The sequence below is a fragment of the Diceros bicornis genome, chromosome 9, assembly GCF_020826845.1.
Source record: "Diceros bicornis minor isolate mBicDic1 chromosome 9, mDicBic1.mat.cur, whole genome shotgun sequence".
Classification (NCBI taxonomy): Eukaryota; Metazoa; Chordata; class Mammalia; order Perissodactyla; family Rhinocerotidae; genus Diceros; species Diceros bicornis.
In genome coordinates, this window is record NC_080748.1 from 34,644,974 (window position 1) to 34,668,068 (window position 23,095).

General features: G+C 37.7%; 1 protein-coding gene across 4 annotated transcripts in view; it reads left to right on the forward strand.

Moving 5' to 3' along the window:
• The window catches only part of VWA8 (von Willebrand factor A domain containing 8), a 354,390-nt gene that overhangs the window by 150,647 nt on the left and 180,648 nt on the right, over positions 1 to 23,095 (forward strand). For all 4 annotated transcript variants that reach the window (XM_058548243.1, XM_058548242.1, XM_058548244.1 and 1 more), the window contains one exon: positions 19,220 to 19,296. In XM_058548243.1, the coding sequence (XP_058404226.1) occupies positions 19,220 to 19,296 (77 nt within the window). The remainder of the gene's footprint in view (positions 1 to 19,219; positions 19,297 to 23,095) is intronic.

Here is a 23,095-nt window from a genome sequence, read left to right on the forward strand (position 1 = left end):
GATCTGAACAGACATTTTTCCAAAGAAGATATACAGTTGGCCAACAGACGCATGAAAAGATATTCAGCATTACTAGTTATTAGGGAACTGCAAACCAAAACCATGATGAGCTATCACCTCACACCCATCAGAATGGCTGTAATTAACAAAACAACAAATAACAAGTGTTGAAAAAGATGTGGAGAAAAGGGAACCCTCATACATTGCTGGTGGGAATGCAAACTGGTGTACCCACTATGGAAAACAGTATGGAGATTCCTCAGAAAATTAAGAATAAAACTGCCGTATGACCCAGCTATTCCATTTCTGGATATTTATCCAAAGAACATGAAATCAGTAATTCAAAAAGATGTATACACCCCTATGTTCATTGCAGCATTATTCACAGTAACTAAGACTTGGAAACAACCTAAGTGCCCATCAGTGGGTGAATGGATAAAGAAGACACGGTATATATACCCAATGGAATACTCCTCAGCTATAAAAAAGATGAAATCTTGCCATTTGCAACAACATGGATGGACCTTGAGGGTATTATGGTAAGCGAAATAAGTCAGATGGAGAAAGTCAAATACCATATATTTCACTCAGGAGTGGAAGATAAAAACAACAACAAAAACAAACAAACACATAGTTACAGAGATTAGATTGATGGTTACCAGAGGAGAAGCGGGAGGGAGGAGGATGAAAGCAGTAGTAGGGCACTTGTGTATGGTGATGAATGGTAATTAGTCTTTGGGTGGTGAACATGATGTAATTCTGCAATTTCATTTCAGAAATTGAAATGTAATGATGTACACCTGAAATTTACATAATGTTATAAACTAGTGTTACCTCAATAAAAAAAAAAAACTTGTCATTTTACAGTTGGTTTGTTCCAGTCAGCATCCAAAGTCTGGTCGTTGCATTTAGTTGATGTGCCTCCCAAGTCTCTTTGAAAGAGGAAAGATGTACTCTCCTGTTGTCTTTATCTCGACAGGAATTTTCCAGTTTTCATGAATATAAACACTTTATTCTGAATTATACCAATATTGATGAACTTCTGATGAGGAAATATTTTCTAGAGTAAATTTCATTATGCTGATTTAAGTTCTATATTAATTTACACAGTGAAATTAAATCATGCCCATTTTTTCCACGCTAGAAATAACTACTTTCTTTTCTGATTTCCATAGCCTTTGATTTTGAAATCTTTTATACACAATGAACATCAGTAAACATATATTTAGTGCCAACTAAGAAGGACTCTATGCACATTGTTACTGTATAATTCTTCGTATCTCATTGCATCTATTAATTATAGGTTTATTCTGATCATGGACTTCATTTTTCTCTTGGTAGAGGCCTAGTAAATGTTTGTTCAATTATTTAATATTATGATACTGTGAATATTTTATTGCCAAAATTAAAGAATGTGTGAATTTTACTAATTAAGAATTTGAACTGAGTCTTGGCAGATTGCTTTGTGCAACACCAGAAATATACCATGTTGCTATGCCAGCATAGTTGTCTAATATCTGTGGAGGGACTGAACAGTTTGTCCAGACATTTTCTTGCCTGTGTCCCCAGCTGGTAGTGGCAGGAGAGAATTTGAAAACTAAGTGTGCTGTGCATCTAGTGGCTCAGGCAGCCTGGGAGTCCCAAGGCTATAAAATACTTGGTTTCATGAAATATAATGATACTCATCTTTATTTTATGTTATTTTGTGTCCCTCCTCAAACCCCTTGCTTAGTGAATTTGCCTGAATTACAGTCTGGAAATTCTTTGCCATTCTGCCATTTTCTCTCTACCATTTAGTTTGTCCATCCAGTGTTTCTTAGTGAATATTTTTCTTGTATTTATTTTGACTCTGTATTTTGTTCTTGCAGACACATTGATTTTTTTCTCCCACAATATTTGTCGTGGCTCCTTTGGTCATACCTAATGACCAGACTCCCCAAGGGTATATCTTTGCCATTTGTAGTAACACAGTATTTCAAAGGGAAATTGCAGGGATGTGGATTTTATTATTCCTGTTTGAAAAGGAAGTTATGACTTTGACCGGAAACTTTATAGGAGCTTTGTTTTAGAGCCATGCAAACTAGTAGTGCAATTGAAATGTATGTCTTCTCTTCTGGCTTTTGGTTACTGTTTCTTGGCTCTGTTATAGGAAACCGATTTGTGCAAATGTTTAGGATTGTTTACTATTCAGTTTTAGTATTTTTTTCTGATTACATAAGTAATGTATGTTCACTGAGAGAATTTGGAAAATAAGCAATTTCTGGTGATCATATAGCAACAATCTCTTTTTTTGTTATAGGATTAAAAAAATATTAGAATCAGATAATGTTTAGAGATCAGCTTGTCTAATCCCTCTATTCAAATGAGCAAATCTAGGCTCAGGTGGTGGTAGAAACCTCCTCCTGGGAGAGATGAAGCAGGGATCATAGTCCAAGTTTCCTAATAGCTAGTATAGCAAGTATATTTTCAGGCATTTTAAGCAAAGTATTAGAAGGTTCAATATTTGATGGAAATTTTAAGGTTAAAAAAGGCAGCTGCAATTTATTTCTCCTGATTTTACTATAATATTAGTTTTTTTGACTGCAGTTGGTATTTGTTAATGATGTTCATGTAGTAGCTTTTCTAAAAGGGAAATTAGGACACTATGCAAAAAAATATCTCTAAATGTTATGCAAACTGGTCTAACTCTATGAAAGTTATTAAAGAATTAGGGGGAACTGGAAGGAAGGCCCAAAGTTAAGACACTTCAGAGAGCATGAGGGAAAGCCGAACACTGGCAGTGGCACTCACTCACTTAGAGTCCACTTAAAAAATTACTGCAGAAGAAAAGATTAAGCTTGACTTCCTCACTGTTCTCCCTCCTGAACCTTGGATACCAGGTAGGGAGTTCCCAGACATGTGTTTTAGGCTATTTTGTAATCTGATCTTTGATTCCGTGGCATCAGTATATAAACTCATGTAGATAGTTCAGGGAGGCCGCCTCCTGACGTTCTGTTTTTCAGGATGGTGAAACAGAAGACAAGCCCCGTCTGTTGATTCAGAGTGGATTTGCCTTCAAAATCCCATTGTGTGCAGGGTTCTTAACTCCCTAGAACTTAAAGTTTGCTTCTCTCCAAAACAGGTACATTACCTCCCACTTACATGGCTGGCGTGAGGATTCAAGTGATTAAGCACTGAAAGGACGTGTATGCTTACAGCAGAGGGCTCCACAAATGTTAGTTTCCTCCTCTTTGTTTGCACAAAGGAAGCAGATGGTTCTGGGAAGAGATTTCTACCTCCTTTAGCAAGAGCAAATTACATAACTTTCCTTTCCTCTTCTTCCCTTTTTTCCTCAAATTTTAATAGTTGTCACCTGCAGGTTATATGTGTGATCCTGGTGAGAGGGACATGAACAGGGAGCTGATCCTGGTCTCAAGGAACATGTATTTTTGCCAAGGGACCCAACACATTACTAGAGTACAGTGTGGTGAGTGCTGTAAGAGAGAATGGTTTAGGAACCCAAAGGAGGAAACCGTTCTGGTGCTCAGAGTTGAAGGAGAGAAGACAATGGGAGAGGCAGGCAAAGCTTCAGAGAAGCAGGGACATTTCATCAGAACACAAGGGGGTAGGTGGATGATGACAGATAGATGGGGAAGGATGGGCTGTTCTAGTGAGAACAAATACCATGAGCAAAGATGTGGAAGCACAAAGGTTCTGGAGACAGTTGGCTGATTAGGAACATGTTTGTGTGAGACTTGCAGAGAGCTGACATAGCAAGCTTGCAAGTTTGTCTTCTGTGGTGGGGATCCTTCAATGTTTAAGTCCCAGGACAATTACTCTTAGCCCAAATCCCATTCTTAAACTTATTTTCTCTTGCCTGCTCTGCATTCCTCTTTAGCCTGTTTCTCCTACTGTACTCCTTTCTCCTTCTCCATAATGGGGTATGAATAGTTTCCCAAGTTCTGTATTTTCTTCTTGTCCAAGAAGACAAGCCCAGAAGCTCTTTTTCTTTAAAGGATTTTACTGCTAATCTTTCTGAGGAAACAGGGTAACTAAAATAATAAACCTGAGGAAGTTATAAGAATCCCAGAATCCTTCAAAGATCTTAAAGTCATGGTCCCTGATCTTTTCTCTCACAGAAACTGGAAGCATGTTTACTTCCTGTCGTTGGGTTGATTCATATCTGTGGGGCTTCACATATTCCTTACTTCTCCTAACCCTGTGGTTAAAGGGCCATCTGACTCCTGAAGATCCTGCTTTCCAGTGTATTGTCATGAAGAACACAATGGATGGAACAGTAATGATAATAATGATAAAAGTAGTGACAGTAATGATGAAAGTAAGCACTATTCTCATGAGACAATTAGTATTTTTTAGAATATCTCATTCCAGGGGTTTCTTCTCGCTTTTTAAATTTTCACTCACTAAATGTTATCCTCAATAAGAGGCAATAATGATATACAAATATTTCATGTTAATTTTTGTTAAAGGATACAAATTGTATATACATAATAATGACTGGTAAGTAAAGATAAGTATGCACAGGAACAAAATGAAAATGATAGCAGATTTGTTTTAGCAATTACACATTGGGTAATGTTTTGTTTTCTAAATTTCTCAGTGGGAAAAATGAGTATGTGTAATTTTTATGATGGAAGAATAAACTACTGTTTATTCAATTAAAGTAATCCTGAGGATTTTCTGTTCTAGGCGAAAACTGATTGGAAAGAGCAGATCGCTATAACTGTTTCCTTTTTTCAAGATATTTACAGAAATTCCTTCCTAGGTTATGTTTTTAGCATTTCCTCGAAGGAACTATCAGAGCTTTTAAAATGAAGTCGAAAATGACCTGATGAGATCTCTGTTGTAGAAAAATAACTAAACAAATTGTGGACTGGCCTGTTGTGAGTCTAGAGGTGGTAGACCAAATAGGACCCTTTCTAGGAGTCTGGGCAAGGTGATGGGCTGCTCTTGAGTAGTGACAGTGAATTGAGAGGAAGGAACAGATATGGGAAGGAGGCACTTCAAAGTAAACATGTCCAAAATTAAACTGTCTTTTTTTAAACTAGACTTCCCTCCTCTGCCCAGCAAATTCACTTCTCCACCCCTATTTCATGTCAGTGAATGGCACCACCTTCCACCCTGTTGCCCAAGACAGAAATTTTGACTTCTCCATCTCCTCATCCCCACATCTAATCCATCACCAAGTCCTGTTGTTCTTTCCCCTAAATATCTCTTAAATCCATCCATTTCTTTCTATTTCTTAAGCCACCATCGTCTCCTGCCTGAATTTTTTAAGGCGTTTCCAAACTTTTCCTTGGCTTTCATTCTTACTGTCTGCCAGACCGTTCCACCAGTGATTTTCCTAAAACCAAAATCTGATCCTATTACTCTTCTACTTAAATGGCTTCTTGATGAATGGTCCAAACTCTTTTAAGCAGCTTCCAAGGCTTTGCCAGAGGTAGACCCAGACTACTACTCTAGCTTTGTTTCTTACCATTCCCTTCCTCCCTCCTACCCTAGTTTTTGACTTCTCTCAGACCTATCCAGCCCTCCGGCTCACTGTTACCCACATATACATACTGTTCTGTCTACCTGGAACGCTCCTTTTTCTCCTGCTCTTTACCTCTTTAATTCCTTGATATCTCAATGTAAATATCACTGTATATAGTGGCCTTAGGTTAAATTTTCAAGCATCTTGTATGCCCCATATCATGATGCTCATCACGTGTGTATCTATTATATTTGCTTAAATGTCTGCATTTCCTACTAGATTGTAAGCTGTGAGTATGCCCAGGGGCTGTAACTATTTTATTTACCATTGTATCCTGCGCAGCTAGTAACATTAGATGCTAAAATAATTGATGAATTAGAGAAGAAAGGAAGGGAGGGAAGGAAGGAAAGAAGGAAGGAAGAAGGGAAGGAAGGAGAGAAAGGACTGGAAAGAAAAGAAAAAAATTCTGCAGGTAGAGACTACAAAGATTGTAGTGACATTTTTGAATGAGGTCAGGGAAGAAAAATGGAGTTGTCAAAAACATTTCAAGATTCTTTCATTGAGCACCCAGGTACATGGCAGTTCTATTATACCGAGGGTTAAAAAGAAAGAAGAGTGGGTTTGGGTGGGAGCATAACGAGTTCAGTATGAACATCTGGTGCAGAAGTTCAATTGACAGCTGGAGATAGGGGATCTCAACTGGAGCTTAAGAAAGAAGTATGAGCCATATGTTATAACTTAACTCATGGGAGTGGGTGAGATTTCCCAGAGTGAGTATATGGAGCAAGAAGACAGCTCAGGTTGGAGTTCTGAAGACTCTTAACATTTAAAGACACAGCAAAAGCTCGTTAGTGTCAGCTGGGAACTTCACATTGCATCCTACATTTATGGGACTTGTAAGCTCCTAAGACAATGCATTGCTCAGGAGGAGTTTGAAAAAGCATGGCTGGTTCAATAACTTTGGAGGTGGGGAGGGAGCAGAAACTCTGTAATGGTAGCTGTTCATGACTTGTTTCTTTCAGGAAATCCTTTGTATTCCTGACATTATAATGCATGTATGATGTTTGGTTTTCTCTAGGTTTGTTGAATTTAACAGAGCTGATATATTAACACACATTTTACTCATCTGAATTTATCTATTTAAATTTTTTGTTTATTGAAGCATGCCATTTAAAGCTTACATAGCTGTGTAACATGCATGCAAATATGAAAATGTGATTTTCCTACTTTATATTTCTGTGCTGGCTTGAAACCATTTTGGGAGAAATCCAGTTAGATATTGTAAAGATTCCTAGAAGATGAACTGACCCATTGTTGTTCTTCCTTTAGTGAATTGGTCAATTTGACAGTCAGCTCTGATAGCCTTGAATCTTTTAAAGGTGAAATGCATAAATTGGATCATTCACAAAACTTGTCCAGCTTTTACAAGTCTATAACTCATCAGTTTCCATTATTTATTATCCTTATTAACATGGCCACGGTTTGTATTTTACTGGGATTTGTACCCCTTTTCCAGTACTTTCCAAATTCCCTGTATTCATTCATTCATTTGGTAATATTTATTGAATGCCATCTTTGTGTCAGGCTCTGTACTGGGCTCTGGGGATACAGGAATGGACCCTGTCCTTGTGGCACTTTCAGTTCACAGAACAGTGGATAAGAGAGACATTAAACAATTCATCACACATGTAAATATATTTATGCTTACGAAGGAAAAAGACAGGTTAGTATGCGAGATGGGAGGGGACCTGACTTAACGTTGGAAGATCAGAAAAGGTCTTTATGAGGAAGTGAATTGAGACCTGAAGAAAGGAGAATTGCTGGGATGGTGAGTGAGAAAAAAAGCTCCCTGAGAAAGAGGATCCGCATATGGAAAGCCCCTGAGGTGGGAAAGAGCTTGGAATCTTTTACAGACTGAAGGAAGTTTTGTGTGACTGGAACAGCCTTTCAGAGGAAAAGACTGACACAGGTGGGCTGGAGGGATTGGTGGAGGCTAGAGCATGTGGAGCTTACAGGACCATAGAAAGGATTTCCAAATTTATTCTAAATGTAGTGAGAAGCTATTGAATGGGTTTGAGTAGAAGAGTTATTGATCTAATTTATCTGTTAAGAAGATTACTCAGGCTGCAGTGTGGAAAAAATGTTGAAAATAGCATGAGTGAATGTAGAGGGCTTAGTTGTGAGATTACTGCAGTCATCTAGGTTCTTACTACTCAAAGAATGGTCTGTGGACTAGCAGCATTGACATCACTTGTGAACTTGTTAGAATGTGGAGTCTCAGGCCCCACTCCAGACCTGCTGAATCAACCTGCATTTTAACAAGATGTCAAAGGTGATTCATTTGCTCATCAAAGCTTGAGAAGCACTGTTCTAGACAAGATAGGATGTTCCTTTGGTTTAAGATGGTTCCAGAGAAGTTTGACAGACTTGAGATATATTTTGGAGGTAGAAATGAGAAGGATTAGTTGTGTATAGACTCTGCAAGGTAGAGTGGGAAGTACTGAGAATGATTGGGGTTTCTGCCTTAACCGGGGAGATGGAGGTGTCATTAATTCCTTTAACAAACATCTGAGTACCTACTTTGTGCCAGCACTGTTCTAGGCACTGGGGATACAATGCTGAACAAAACAAGCTTCTGAGGGTGCTTCATATCTAATGAGGGAAGAAAGAGAACATACAAATAAATAGCTTGATAGAATGTTAAATGGTAATAAGTGCTTTTTATACCGGCTCAACACAAGGCTGACATGAGGGAAGCCACATTGTAGAAAAGGAACCCTATTGTAACTTTGAATGACCTCTGACTAACTAACCCAGCTGGATATGCACTCTCCAGGACAGCTAACTGCTCTGTAGATTTTACGACCCCTGCTTGTGCGTATCCCTCCCAGCTGCGATAAGATAACTTTGCTCTTTTGAGGAATGTGGTGACCCCCGAACAGAGAGTCTATGCTGATAGCCATCATCAGTGAAAACTGAAAGAGCTAGTGTGGTGACTCCCAGTCTGTAACACCAGAAGGTCAACATTCCTAACCCCCTCTCCAATAACCAACCAGCCTATATAGCCTATATGCTGTAAGATCTTCTTCCCCCTTAAGATGTTTTTTTTGGACATTAGTCGGCCTTCTTCCCTCTTGCTAGCAAGCTGTAATAAAAAGTCCTTTCTCTCCTACCACCTTGCCTCTTGACTATTGGCATATCTTGCGGCAGGCAAATGAACCCCCTTTTTGGGTGGTAACACTTTGGAGAAAGATAAAGTTAGCTCCTGACTTTCCTCCTTAAAAAAGGAGCAAAGTCAGGGCTGGCCCGGTGGCATAGTGGTTAAGTTCCCAGGCTCCACTTCGGAGGCCCAGGGTTTGCTGGTTCAGATCCCGGGCATGGACCTAGGCACTGCTTATCGAGCCATGCTGTGGCAGGACAGGTGTCCCACATATAAAGTAGAGGAACATGGGTATGAATGTTAGCCCAGGGCCAATCTTCCTCAGTAAAAAAAAGAGGAGGATTGGCAATGGATGTTAGCTCAGGGCTAATCTTCCTCACGAAAAAAAAGGGAGCAAAGTCTCACCTTTCTCACCTAGTCTTTCCTATCTTTTTGCTCAAGGAATTATCTAGAAGAAATCTTTGATTCTTCTTTTTCCTCATCCTTCCATGTCCAGTCCATCAGCAAGTTTTATGAACTTTACTTGCAAAACAGCTTGAATCCATCTTTCTCCATTTATATTCCCTCATCCAAGCCACCACCATCTCTCATCTGGACTCTTGCAATAGCATTCCAACTGGTTTCCCAGTTTCCATCCTTAGCCCCTCCCTTACAATTCACTCTCCACAGCTAAACCAAAGTAATCTCTTTAGAATCTATATTAGTTGGTGTCACTACTCTGCTTAAAATTTTCCAAGGGCTCCCTATCACACTGAGAATAAAACCCTGCTTCTTCACGTTGGCTTGCAAAACCCTATTGATCAGACCCTGCTTACTTTTATGTCTTCTTGTATATTCTCTTCTAACTCACAACACTTGAACACACTGGCTGTGCCTCAAATATCCTAAGTTTATTCCCACTTTAGGTGATCAGCTGTAGCAGCTCTTCTCCTAGAATGCCCCTTTTTGTAATCTTCATAACACTGGCTCCTTGTCACTCAGGTCTTGGCTTAAAAGTTCATTAAGGAAAAGTATTCACATCTAAATCTATATGAAATCGACACCCAGTCACCAGCACCTCACCCTCTCTTAATTGTCTGTAGTGAACTTATCACTGTTTGATAATTTTCTTATTTATTTAGTTGTCTAATTATATCTTGCTACCTTTCTACCTGCTTTTCCAATCTATCTGTCTCCACACTTCTGCAATGGAAGCTTGGTAAGAGCAGAACTTTTTATCTTTCTTGTGTACTGCTGTCTCTCCTGACACATGCCATCACTCAATAAATATTTGTTTATATGCTGAATGAATAAATAATCTCCTGGGTACGAATCTCTCCTCTTGTCAGTATATTTTGCATATTATTGCCATGTTTACCTTTTTTTGTAATTTTATTGAGGTCATATTGGCTTTTAACATTGTGTAAATTTCAGGTATACATTACTGTATTTCAGTTTCTGTATAGATTGCAACATGTTCACCACCAATACTGTAGTTTTAATTCCTCGCCATACACATGTGCCCCTTTACCCATTTTGCCTCCTCCCAGCCCTCTTTTCCTGATAACCACTAATCTGTTCTCCTTATCTCTGTGTTTATCTTCCACATGAGTGAAATCATTCGGTATTTGTGTTTCTCTGACTTATTTCACGTAGCATAATACCCTCAAGGTCCATCCATGTTGTCGCAAATGGCACAATTTTGTCTTTTTTTATGTTTGAGTAGTATTCCATTATATGTATACCCCATATCTTTTTTATCCATTCACCCATTGATGGGCACTTGGGTTGCTTCCACATCCTGGCTATTGTGAATAATGCTGCAATGAACATAGGGATGCATAAATCTTTTTGAATTATTTATTTCATGTTCTTTGGATAAATAAATACCCATCAGTGGAATAGCTGTATCATATGGTATTTCTATTTTTAGTTTTTTGGGAAATCTCCATACTGTTTTCTGTAGGGGCTGCACCAGTTTGCATTCCCACCAGCAGTGTATGAGGGTTCCCTTTTCTCCACATCCTCTTCAACACTTGTTATTTCTTGTCTTGTTAATTATAGCTGTTCTGACGGGCATGAGGTGATATCTCATTGTAGTTTTGGTTTGCATTTCCCTAATAATTAGCAATGGTGAACTTCTTCTCATGTGCTCGTTGGCCATCTGTATATCTTTTTTGGAAAAATATCTGTTCATATCTTCTGCCCATTTTTTGATTGGGTTGTTCATTTTTTTTGTTGTTAAGTTGTATGAGTTCTTTCTATGTTTTGGAAATTAATACCTTGTTGGATATATGATTTGCAAATATTTTCTCCCAGTTGGTGGGTTATATTTTCGTTTTGTTGATGGTTTCTTTTGCTTTGCAGAAGCTTTTTAATCTGATGTAGTCCCATTTGTTTCTTTTTTCTTTTGTTTCCTCTGCCTGAGAAGACATGGTATTCAAAAAGATGCTGCTAAGACCCATGTCAAAGAATGTACTGCCTGTATTTTCTTCTAATAGTTTTACAGTTTCTGGTCTTACGTTCAAGTCTTTAACACATTTTGAGTTAATTTTTGTGTATGGTGTAATTTTTGTGTATGGTTAATATGCGTATTTGTGTATGGCCTACTTTCATTCTTTTGCATGTGACTGTGCAGTTTTTCCAACACCATTTAGCAAAGAGACTTTCCTTTCTCCATTGTATGTTCTTGGCTCCTTTGTCAAAGATTAGCTGTCCATAGATGTGTGGTTTTAATTCTGGGCCCTCGATGCATGTGTCTGTTTTTCTGCCAGTAGCATGCTGTTTTGATTACTATAGCTTTGTAGTATAATTTAAAATAAGGGAATGTGTGAGGCCGGCTCCATGGCGTAGCGGTTAAGTGCGCACGCTCCGCTGCTGGCGGCCCGGGTTCCGATCCTGGGTGTGCACTGACACACCGCTTGTCAGGCCATGCTGTGGCAGCGTCCCATATAAAGTGGAGGAAGATGGGCACGAATGTTAGCTCAGGGCCAGTCTTCCTCAGCAAAAAAGGAGGCTTGGCATGGTTGTTAGTTCAGGGCTGATCTTCCTCACACACACAGACACACACACACACTAAAATAAATAAATAAATAAATTTTAAAATAAGGGAATGTGATGCCTCCAGCTTTGTTATTTTTTTCTCAAGATTCCTTTGGCTATTCAGGTCTTTTTGTGTTCCATATAATTTTTAGGATTCTTTGTTCTATTTCCATGAAGAATGTCATTGCGATTCTGATTGAGATTGCATTGAATCTGTAGATTGCTTTGGACAATTTGGACATTTTAACTATGTTTATTCTTCCAATCCATGAGCATGGAATATATTTCCATTTCTTTATGTCTTCTTTGATTTCTTTCAATAATGTCTTATAGTTTTCAGTATATAGGTCTTTCACCTCCTTGGTAAATTTATTCCTAGGTATTTTATTTTTTTTGTTGTGATTGTAAATGGGGTTGTATTCTTGACTTCTCTTTCTGCTAGTTCATTATTAGTGTATAGAAATGCAAGTGATTTTTGTATGTTGATTTTGTATCCTGCAACTTTAGCTATTTATTGATTATTTCTTACAGTTTTTGGTGGATTCTTTAGTGTTTTCTATATGTAGAATCATGTCATCGCAAATAGTGAGAGTTTCACTTCTTCCTTTCTAGTTTGGGTCCCTTTTATTTCTTTTTCTTGCCTAATTGTTCTGGCTAAAACTTCCAGTACTGTGTTTAATAAGAGTGGTGAGAGTGAGCATCCTTGTCTTGTTCCTGTTCTCAGAGGAATGGCTTTCAGTTTTTCTCCTTTGAGTATGATATTGGCTGTGGGTTTGTCATATATGGCCTTTATTATGTTGAGGTACTTTCCATCTATACCCATTTTGTTTTAATCATAAATGGATGTTGGATCTTTTCAAATGCTTTCTCTGCATCTATTGATTTTCTCTGCATCATGTGATTTTTATTCTTCATTTTGTTAATGTGATGTATCACATTGATTGATTTGCAGATGTTGAGCCATCCTTGCATTCCTGGAATAAATTCCCCTTGATCATGGTGTATGATCCTTTTAATGTATTGTTGTATTTGATTTGTTAATATTTTGTTGAGGATTTTTGCATCTGTGTTCATCAGTGATATTGGCCTGTAATTTTCCTTTTTTTTGTGTTGTCCTTGTCTGGTTTTGGTAGCAGGGTAATGTCGACCTTGTAAAATGAGTTAGGAAGCATCCCGTCCATGTCAGTTTTTCAGGATAGTTTGAGAAGGATAGGTATTAAATCTTCTTTGAATGTTTGGTAGAAATCACAGGGAAGCTGTATGATCCTGGACTTTTGTTTTTTTGGAGGTTTTTGATAGCTGTTTCAATCTCTTTGCTTCTGATTGGTCTCTTCAGATTCTCTCTTTCTTCTTGATTCAGTCTTGGGAGGTGCATGATTCTAAAAATTTATTGATTTCTTCTAGGTCATCCAGTTTATTGGCATATAGCTTTTCATAGTATTCTCTTATAATCCTTTGTATTTCTGTGGTGTACATTGTAATTTCTCTTCTTTCGTTTCTGATTTTATTTATTTGGGTCTTCTCTCTTTTTTTCTTAGTGAGTCTGGCTAAGGGTTTGCCAATTTTGTTTATCTTCTCAAAGAACCAGCTCTTAGTTTCATTGATCCTTTATTGTTTTTTTAGTCTCTATTTCATTTATTTCTGCTCTGATTTTTATTATTTCTTTCCTTCTGCTGACTTTGGGCTTTGTTTAGTCTTCTTTTTCTAGTTCTTTTAGGTATAGGGTATGCTTGTTATTTGAGATTTTTCTTGTTTCTTGAGGTAGGCTTGCATGGCTATAAATTTCCCTCTTAGTACCAGTTTAGCTGCATCCCATAAGTTTTGGTATGTTGTGTTTTCATTTTCATTTGTCTCTAGGTATTTTTTGTTTTCTCTGTTGATTTCTTCGTTGATCCAACAGTGTTCCGTAGCATGTTGTTTAGTCTCCACATATTTGTTATTTTCCCAGCTTTTTTATTGTGGTTGGTTTCTAGTTTCTTAGCATTGTGGTTTGAAAAGATGCTTTATATGATTTCAGTCGTCTTAAATTTCTTGAGCCTTGCTTTGTTTCCCACCATATGGTCTATCTTTGAGATTGTTCCATGTGAACTTAGAAGAATGTGTATTCTGCTGGGTTTGGATGGCATGTTCTATATATATCTATAAAGTCCATCTGGTCTAGTGTTTCATTTAAGGCCACTGTTTCCTTGTTGACTTTCTGTCTGGATGATCTATCCATTGATGTAAGTGAGGTGTAAGGTACCCTACTATTATTGTGTTGCTGTCTATTTCTCCCTTTAGGTCTGTTAATAGTTGCTTTATATACTTTGGTGCTCCTGTGTTAGGTACATATATATTAATGTGTTATGTCTTCTTGGTGGGATGTCCCTTTTATCATTATATAATGGCTGTCTTTGTCTCTCATTATCTTTTTTATCTTGAAGTCTGCTTTGTCTGACATAGGTGTGGCTACACCTGCCTTCTTTTGCTTACCATTTGCCTGGAGTATCATCTTCCATCCCTTCTCTCTGAGCCCATGTTTGTCTTTAAAGCTGAGATGTGTTTCCTGGAGGCAGCATATTTTTAGGTCTTGTTTTTTAATCCATCCAGCTACTCTGTGTCTTTTGATTGGTGAATTCAATCCATTTACATTTAGAGTGATTATTTATATATGAGGGCTTAATACTGCCATTTTATCTTCTGTTCTCCAGTTGTTCTATATTTCCGCTGTTTCTTTTCCCTAGTATTTCTGTTGGCCATTTCAGTTTGGTGGTTTTCTATGATGGTTTTCTGAGTTTTCTCTTTATTTATGATTTGTGACTCTGCTCTGATTTTTTGTTTTGTGGTTACCATGAGGTTTATATCAAAGATCTCATTGATGAGATAGTCCATTTTCTGATAGCCTTTTATCTCCGTAGGTTCCATCCCTATCCTCTTCCTCTTCTATGTTTTTGTTGTCACAAATTATTGTGTTTTGTGTTGTGAGTTTGTGACCAAGTTGAAATGAGTTATAGTTATTTTTGATGCTTTCTTTACCTTTATCCTTTATTTTATAATTACATGTTTGCTAACCTATTGTGATATAGAACTGCAATTTTCTGATTTTGTGTGTTTATCTCCCTGCTCAAAGGTTTGTAAACTTTTGCCTTTTTGTATCAGATAGGAGGGCTCCTTTCATCATTTCTTGTAAGGCAGGTCTAGTGGCAATATACTCTCTCAGCTTTTGTTTTTCTGGGAAAACTTTTATTTCTCTGTCATCTGAAAGATAATTTTGCTGGGTAGATTATTCTTGGCTGACAATTTTTGTCTTTCCGTCTTTTGTATATATCATTCCACTCTCTCCTAGCCTGTACGGTTTCTGCTGAGAAATACACTGAAAGCCTGATGAGGGTTCCTTTGTAGGTTATTTTCTTCTCTCTTGCTGCCCGTAATATTTTTTCTTTGTCATTGACTTTTGCCAGTTTTACTAATACTTGCCTCAGAGAAGGTCTTTTTGCATTAATGTAATTAGGAGTTCTATTAGCTCCATGTACTTGCATGTTCAGTTCCTTCCCCAGGTTTGGGAAGTTCTCAGCTATTATTTCTTTAAATAAGCTCTCCTTTCTCCTCTCTTCTCCCTCTGGGATACCTAGAATCCTTATGTTACTTTCCCTAATTGAGTCGGATATTTCTCAAAGAATTTCTCTATTTTTTAAAAATCTTAGTTCTTGGGGCCGGCCCTGTGGCGCAAGTGGTTAAGTGTGCGCAGTCCGCTGTGGCAGCCTGGGCTTTGCCAGTTCAGATCCCGGGCGCACACCGACGCACTGCTTGTCGAGCCGTGCTGTGGCGGTGTCCCATATAAAGTAGAGGAAGATGGGCACAGATGTTAGCTAAGGGCCAGTCTTCCTCAGAAAAGAAAGGAGGATTGGCATCAGATGTTAGCTTAGGGCTTATCTTCCTCACACACACACACAAAATCTTAGGTCTCTTTCCTCCTCCACCTAGATCATTTCTAGGTTTCTATCTTCAAGCTCACTGAATCTCTCCTCTCTCTGTAAGGTCTACTCTATTTTTTATGCTTTCTACATTATTTTTCATCTCATTAATTGTGTTCTTCCTATCAAGAAATGCTGTTTGGTTTTTTTTTTTTTCAGATCTTTATTCTCCTTGGTAAAGTATTCCTTCTGTTCATTAATTTTATTCCTGAGCTCATTGAACTATCTTTCTGAGTTTTCTTGTAACTCGTTATTTTTTTTTTTTGAGGAAAATTAGCCCTGAGCTAACATCTGTTGCCAATCCTCTTCTTTTTGCTGAGGAAGATCAGCCCTGAGCTAACATCCTTGCCCATCTTCCTCTACTTTATGTGGGACGCCACCACAGCCTGGCTTGACAAGCAATGCATTGGTCCACACCCGAGATCCAAACCCGCAAACCCCAGGCAACTGAAGCAGAGCATGTGAACCTAACCACTGCACAACTGGGCTGGCCCCTCGTTAAGTTTTTTTATTGCAGCTATTTTGAGTTCTATGAGTAATCTTCTGCAACTTCAAGTTTGGTTTCTGGAGAGCTGTCATTCTTCTGTTCTTCTGTGTTACGTAGTTCTTCATGGTGTTTGATGAATTGATCCTCTGCTGTCACATTTATGGTAGTAACCACCTTTCTTATTTGGGTATGGCTTTGATTACTTTGGTTCTGAGCTGCTTCTGCTTGTAATTGAGAACCTGGACTTTCCACCCTTCACTGTCTCTGCTAGAGGTGTAGTTGGTGCTCTCCTTGTGCTGCTTGTGCCTTTGAGGTTGCTGGTGCTTTTGATATTGCTGCAGTCTCAGGTGTTGCCACTGGGGTCACCAGGCTGTGAGCTCTCCTGTTGCTTCTGGGGTTGCCTGGGTCTCATGTTCCCACCTTTGCTCTCTGCAGGCTCTCCATGGGCTCAGGTGGTGCTGCCCCGTGCACCACCTGTGCTGCTGCCCCTGAGTTACCTGGGGGTGCTTGCCGCCTCACTGCCAGGGGCACTGAATTCACAGGTGTCACTGTTGCTGTTGGGGACCCATGTTCTAGTATGCAGCTACTGCTGCTGATAGAGCCGTTCTCAGGGGTGCTGGCACTGGATGCTGGCTGGGTCTTAGGTTCTCCTGTGGTTCCTGACACCTCAGGTCACAGGTGCCACCTGCCATTGCTGGCAGAGGAGTAGAGGCTAAACCACAAGTGTTGCTGCTGGCCATTCAGTCTCTGGTCACTGGCATACACCACTGTGCTTTTTGAGACCTCAAGTCAGGGCACCCTGCTCCTGCCAATGAAATCCACATTTTGGTGGCTGTCCCCACTGCTCGGGAGACCAGCGCCACTGCCGGGGTGGGGAGGGGTCCAAGTTGTGTGGCCAGTTCCACTCTGTCCTGAAGCCTCAGGATGTATGTGCCATCCACCACCACTGGGAGGGGCAGGGGCCACAGCCTCTAGTTGTCGGTGCTGGTGCGCATGTTGGTGGCCTGCTCTGAAGCCTTGGATTAGGGCACACATCCCTGCTGGGGAAATTTACACCTTGAATATGCTCCCCAATGCTGGCAAGTCCGGTGTCACTGCTTGGGAAGGGGGAGGTAGCCAGGTTGGGTCGCCAGCTCTGCTCTGTGTCCTGAAGCCTCAGGATGTGTGTGCCACCCACCACTGCTGGGAAGGACAGGACCCAAGCCACGAGTGCCATGTTTGCCCTTGCAGCCTGTGGTCACTGGTATGCACATTTTGGATTGCCACTGCTGGGGGAGATGGAGGAGGCTGCTCCCCTAGTTCCACTCCCTCCTGGAGGTTTAGTCCACCAGGGAGTCCTTTGTTGGTCACTGGAGGTCTGAGTGGTTGTAACTTAGAGGGGAGAGACAAAGAGAACAACTCACTCCGCCATGATGCTGACATCACTCTTGCATGTTGATCATCTTTAAACATTGATTTCATTGTGTTTCTCCCTGATTCAAGGCTGTGCAATGGATTGTAATTGCCTGCTACTGTCTGTGTGTGCTTCATACCTCTGTTTTATTTATAAAGTAGTTGATAATCATTCCAGTCCCCTTAATCTCTCTTGCATTTATCAACTTGTGACATATTTAATGGACCAAAGAGAAGAGAGAGCTTCTAAGGCTATTAGAAGCTATATAACATAAGTTAACAGTTATTTATGTACGCTGTTGACTTGTCTTCTGTGCTCCATGTGTACATGTCTTGCCTCCCTTTGAGAACTGTGAGACACAAATTCTCTTATTTCCTTTGAGAATTTATCTTAGAGGAACAGTCACAGTGCTGGGACAAAGATGATGCCCAATAAATACCAATTTAATTGATTTGAATTTATATCCTTGATGCTTGTAGAATGCCTTTCTTCATAAGATATTTGAGTATGTAGCAGAAATATCACTAATAATGCCTGCTTCCCTTTATTGGGCTTCTACTCTTGCTGCTAGGTACCATGTATTTCCCTGGTCTGCCTAATTGTTTCTTTAGGATTGATTTATAGAAGTGGGGAAAGAGACAATTCAAGGCCCAGGTTACTTAAATTAATTTCAAACTGAAAAAATATAATCCATATTGTTGGGACTAACAGCATGAGCATCAGAATCAGACAGACCTGGACTTGAATCCTGGCACCACTATGGTTAGCTGTGTGCCTGTGAAAACATTGCTTAACTTTTCTGAGCCCTGGTTTCTTGATTTGTGAGGTTGGAAAAATCATAATACCTACCTCATGGAACTGTTATGATGATTAAATGAAATAACGCATGAAAATACTTAGCATAGAGCCTGGTACAGTATAAGAAATCAGTAAGTGTTATCTATTGCTATAACATATGATATAGAACTCAGCTTTTTAAACCACTTCTATTCTTCTCATATAACCCACTTCTTAAAATATTTACATTCCATTAATAGAGTATTCCACCTCTAAATGAAAACTTTAAAATGGAGAAATAACATGGGAGTGGATTCCATTTTTAACAGTCTCCCTTCTACAAAAGGACAGCAACTCTCAGCATCAGTAACTGCTAAGGAAATGAGGGCATTTCTAGGAAGAGCACATATAGTTGAGACTTATTAATAAACCCTGGTTATAATTTTAGCTTTCCAAGGTTTTAAAGGACTAGAAAGGTAGGGTAAAAGGAGAAGAAATGAGTGTTTGATTAAAACAGAAAAAATACAGTATCATATTTATCTTTCTGTAACTGAAAACCATACTTGTGAAGAACTGATTAAAAAGTCATTGTTTTTATACTTACTTGATCACCTTTGATGCCATTCTTCAAATCTGAAATAGATAATATTCTGCTATAATGTCTACACTTTAGTATAAAATTATAGAACAGAAGAAACAAGTTGTAGAAGAGTAAAAATAATTTATAAATTTCCTTTTAAATAAGAGTTTAAAACTAGTATATTTAGAAGTAAATTTTTTTAAAGACTTATGTCATAGAAATGTACTGTATATGTTTGCTAGTTTGGGTTTCATTAAAACAATAAGCTAAAACAATACAATTTTGAGAAAGTACGTTTTGATAAAAGATTCTTCTGGTTTGTTTTACCTCCAGACAAAAGTCTCTTTTTGTTTAATGCTTTCTCTGTAATTATAGGGTGTAGGGAAAAACAAGATTGTTGACAGATTCCTTCACTTGCTCAACAGACCCCGAGAATATATACAACTGCACAGGTAAGAGGATAAGACCTACAGCCTGTTAAGATCTGTTTTAATCATTTATTTTTTTCCCAGTACAACTTAAAAATATTTTCTTAAAGACCCATTTTATAAACCAGTTTCATTTCTGTTCATCCTGCTCTTATCTCTCCTCTCCTTAAAAGGTAATAAAACCATGGAAAATTTATTTTTAAAGTGACTAATGCTTTATAAACATGAATTAATAGATATTTTGTGGACAGAGAGTAATGAACATTATATTCTAGGAGCAGATTTCATCAACATAAAGGCTCTTAAATTAGAAGAAAAATATGTAGAGGCTAAGCTCACTCTCTAACAAGAAGCTAAATTTTTTTCTCACAAGGAGAAACAATAAACTATATGAATCTCAAGTATGAGATAAGGAACTCAAAAATATGGAAGAAATAAGTTATTAGTCTCCTTGCCTTCCTTGAATACACTTTGTGGGTTATTTAGTTTTATGTGGTCAGAATGCTGGTTCAGGGATAGCTTTTAATCAAATCGATTTTCTTGACATGGATTGTTTTGGCTTTATCAGTGAACCTATTCCAAATCTTTTTAAAATAAAATATAAGCAGCAGATCCACCAAAAAATAGAGAGAGGGGAAAAAAAATCAAGGAATATACCAAGTAATAAGCAACGTAAAACTAGATTGAATTGTTATTGTTTTAATCCCAGGAGATAAAAAATATTGTGTAGTGGAAAGAACTGAGCTACAAGAATTAGTTTCTGGTTTGGGTCCTTTCACTAAATAATGATATGTTCTTGAGAGAAAATTGTAGGAGGGCAAAGAAGGCAGTTGGTTGGCCAAAGGAGAAAGAGAGGAAGACCAAAGTAAAACCTCTCTCTTGGACTTTATTCCTCTGGCTGTGAGGGAGCAACTGGTTATGGATTAGTCCTATCACAGTACAGGCAGGCGTCAGATATTGCAGGTTTGGATCCAGACTACCGCAATAAGGCGAATATTGCAATAAAGTGAGTCACGTGATTTTGGTTTCCCAATGCATATAAAAGTTATGTTTACACTATATTGTAGTCTATTAAGTGTGTGATAGCATTATGTCTAAAAAAACAATTACATACCTTAACTAATAAATGCTATATTGCTAAAAAATGCTAATCATCGTCTGAGCCTTCAGCAAGTCATAATCTTTTTGCTGGTAGAGGGTCTTTTAAAAAATGCATTATCTGCAAAGCACAATAAAATGAAGTATGCCTGTAAAGACCTATAAAACTGAGTAAGACTCAAACACTGGGAAAAGAACAACTACTAGGGACCTGTGAGCTGAACAATTACCAGAGCTCCCACATGGTTAGGGGCCTTCATTAAACACTCCTGGTGTTCAGAAGATATCTGATAAAGTCTATGCTTCAGAAGTAGGACCAATCTATCCCTAGAGTAAAAGGTACTCTATGCCCACCCTTAGAAAGTTTCAAAATAAGCCTTGAAAAAACAGGATGCTTTTTTGGGAAGTTATTTTTCATACAAAATGACTTTAAAAAAAGAGGATGGGTATGAGGGCAGAAAATACCTTGAAAAAGGATCAAGCTGATTCAAAAGAAAATTAACTGCTTAGCTGAAAAAACTTAATAGTCAATGAAAGAAGACTACAAAATCCAGACATTCAACAACATAGCATTCATAATGCTGAACATTCAATAAAAAATTACTAGACATAAAAAGAAGTAGGAAAGTTGGTCAATAGAAATAGACCTCAAAATGACAGATGATGGAATTAGCAGACAAGGACTATAAAATAGTTGCCATAAATATATTCAAGCATTTAAAGGGGGAGAAATGAACATAATGAGGGAATTATTAGGAATTCTCAATACAGAAATGGCAACACTAAAAAAGCAGTCTCACATGTGAGCAACTGAAGTCTCAAAAGAAAGGAGAAAGAATGGGACAGAAAAATATTTGAAGATATAATGGTGGGAAAATTCTCAAATTGGATGAAAAGTATAAAGTCACCAATCCAGGAATCTCAGTGAACCTCAAGAAGGATAAACAGAAAACCACAACAAAGTTTATTATAATCAAATTGTTGAAAATCGAAAGAAAAAATCTTTAAAACTGCCAGAGAAAAAAAGACATATTAAATGAAAGGAGGAAAATGATAAAAATGATTCCTGACTTTTCATGAGAAATAAATACAAACTACAATTCAATAAAATGGTTGTTTTTAAAGTACCAGAAGAAAAAAAAGTTAGTATAGAATAGTGTATTTGGCAAAAATATTCTTTAAAAATAAAGACATTTCCAGATAAAAACTGAGAGTATTTTTTTTACAAGCAGACGGGCCTAGTATAAGAAAATTACAGTTCAGTATTTTCCATGAACATAGATACAAAAATCCTTAACAAGTATTAACAAATCAAATTCAACAATATATAAAAAGAGTAATACATCATAACCAAGTGGGTTTTATCCCAGGAATGTAAGGTTGCTTTAACATTTGAAATCAAATAATGTAATTCACTGCATTTACAGCATAAAGGAAAAACCACATAATCATCTCAATCGTTCCAAAAAAAAAACATTTGCTGAGATTCAGCACCCATTCATGATAAAATGCCACAGCAAATTACAAATAGCAGGAAACTTCCTCAACCTGGTAAGAGGTATCTATGAAAATCCTACAGCTAACTTCTTTTTAATGGTGAAAGACTAAATGCTTTCCTCCTATAACTGGGGAAAATATTCAGCGTTATTCTGGAGGTTCTAGCCAGTGCAGTAAGGCAAGAAAAAGTAATAAATGGCATACATGTTGAAATGGATGAAGTAAAACTGTCTCTATTTAGAGATGATATGGTTATGTATATAGAAAATCCTAAGAAATCTGCAAAAAAAGAAAAACCTAGTAGAACTTAGTGAGTTGAACAAGGTCAACTATATACCAAGTCAATGTAAAAATTTAATTGTATTCCTATAAATAGCAATGGACAATGGGAAAATAAATTTTTAAAAATACTATTTACAGTAGCATAAAAACATGAAATACTTAGGAATAACTTTAACAACGTATGTGCAGATTTTAATTTGCTAATTTTAATAGAGCATAACAAAGCCATCTCAACTTCTAAACTTCTGTAGGTCACCTACATGGTTTCAGAAAATTTCTAGCCTATGCCCACATCTTCTCATGGTTCTTCTTTCTATGAATAATGCCTTATATAAACCTAGGAGTTTCAACTCATTTTTTTAAAAGAATTTACTATGTCAAGATTACAGGGCTAGATGTTATAGGAGATAATAGAAAGAAATAAGAAACATAATCTCTGTCTTTAAAGAGCTATAATACTATTCTTGTAATTATGGCAGTCTTTCATTTTCCCCTGAATCTGAAAAGCTCTAACTCCTTTTTCCCTTCACCTTTAAGCTCTTCCACCAGTTTTTCTTCCTACATGGACAAAGTTTGGGAAAATTAATGAAAGAATCAAAATGTTTAACTAGTTTTCTAGTTCTCGCCTGAGTAACTTTTATTTGTAACATATCACAGTTCGTTTTTGAGCCACAAAGTGCATGGCAAAACATATTTTATGTTTTAAGGATGATACAGTGAGCATTGCAGTTGTCATTCTTAGGAGAATTTGTGCTATTTTATTTTGTTTGCATTGTGTTTAGTTTCTACTGTTTAGTAGAGCCCTGAAAAATATGTAATTATTTGCAAGTTTTAATAAATGTATATACTGATGCCACTTAAGCATATAATGTCAATTTAGAGCAAAAGCAAATGAATTTGAATTTTATACTTTAAAATAATCAAGCAGAAAACCAACTTTCTCTTA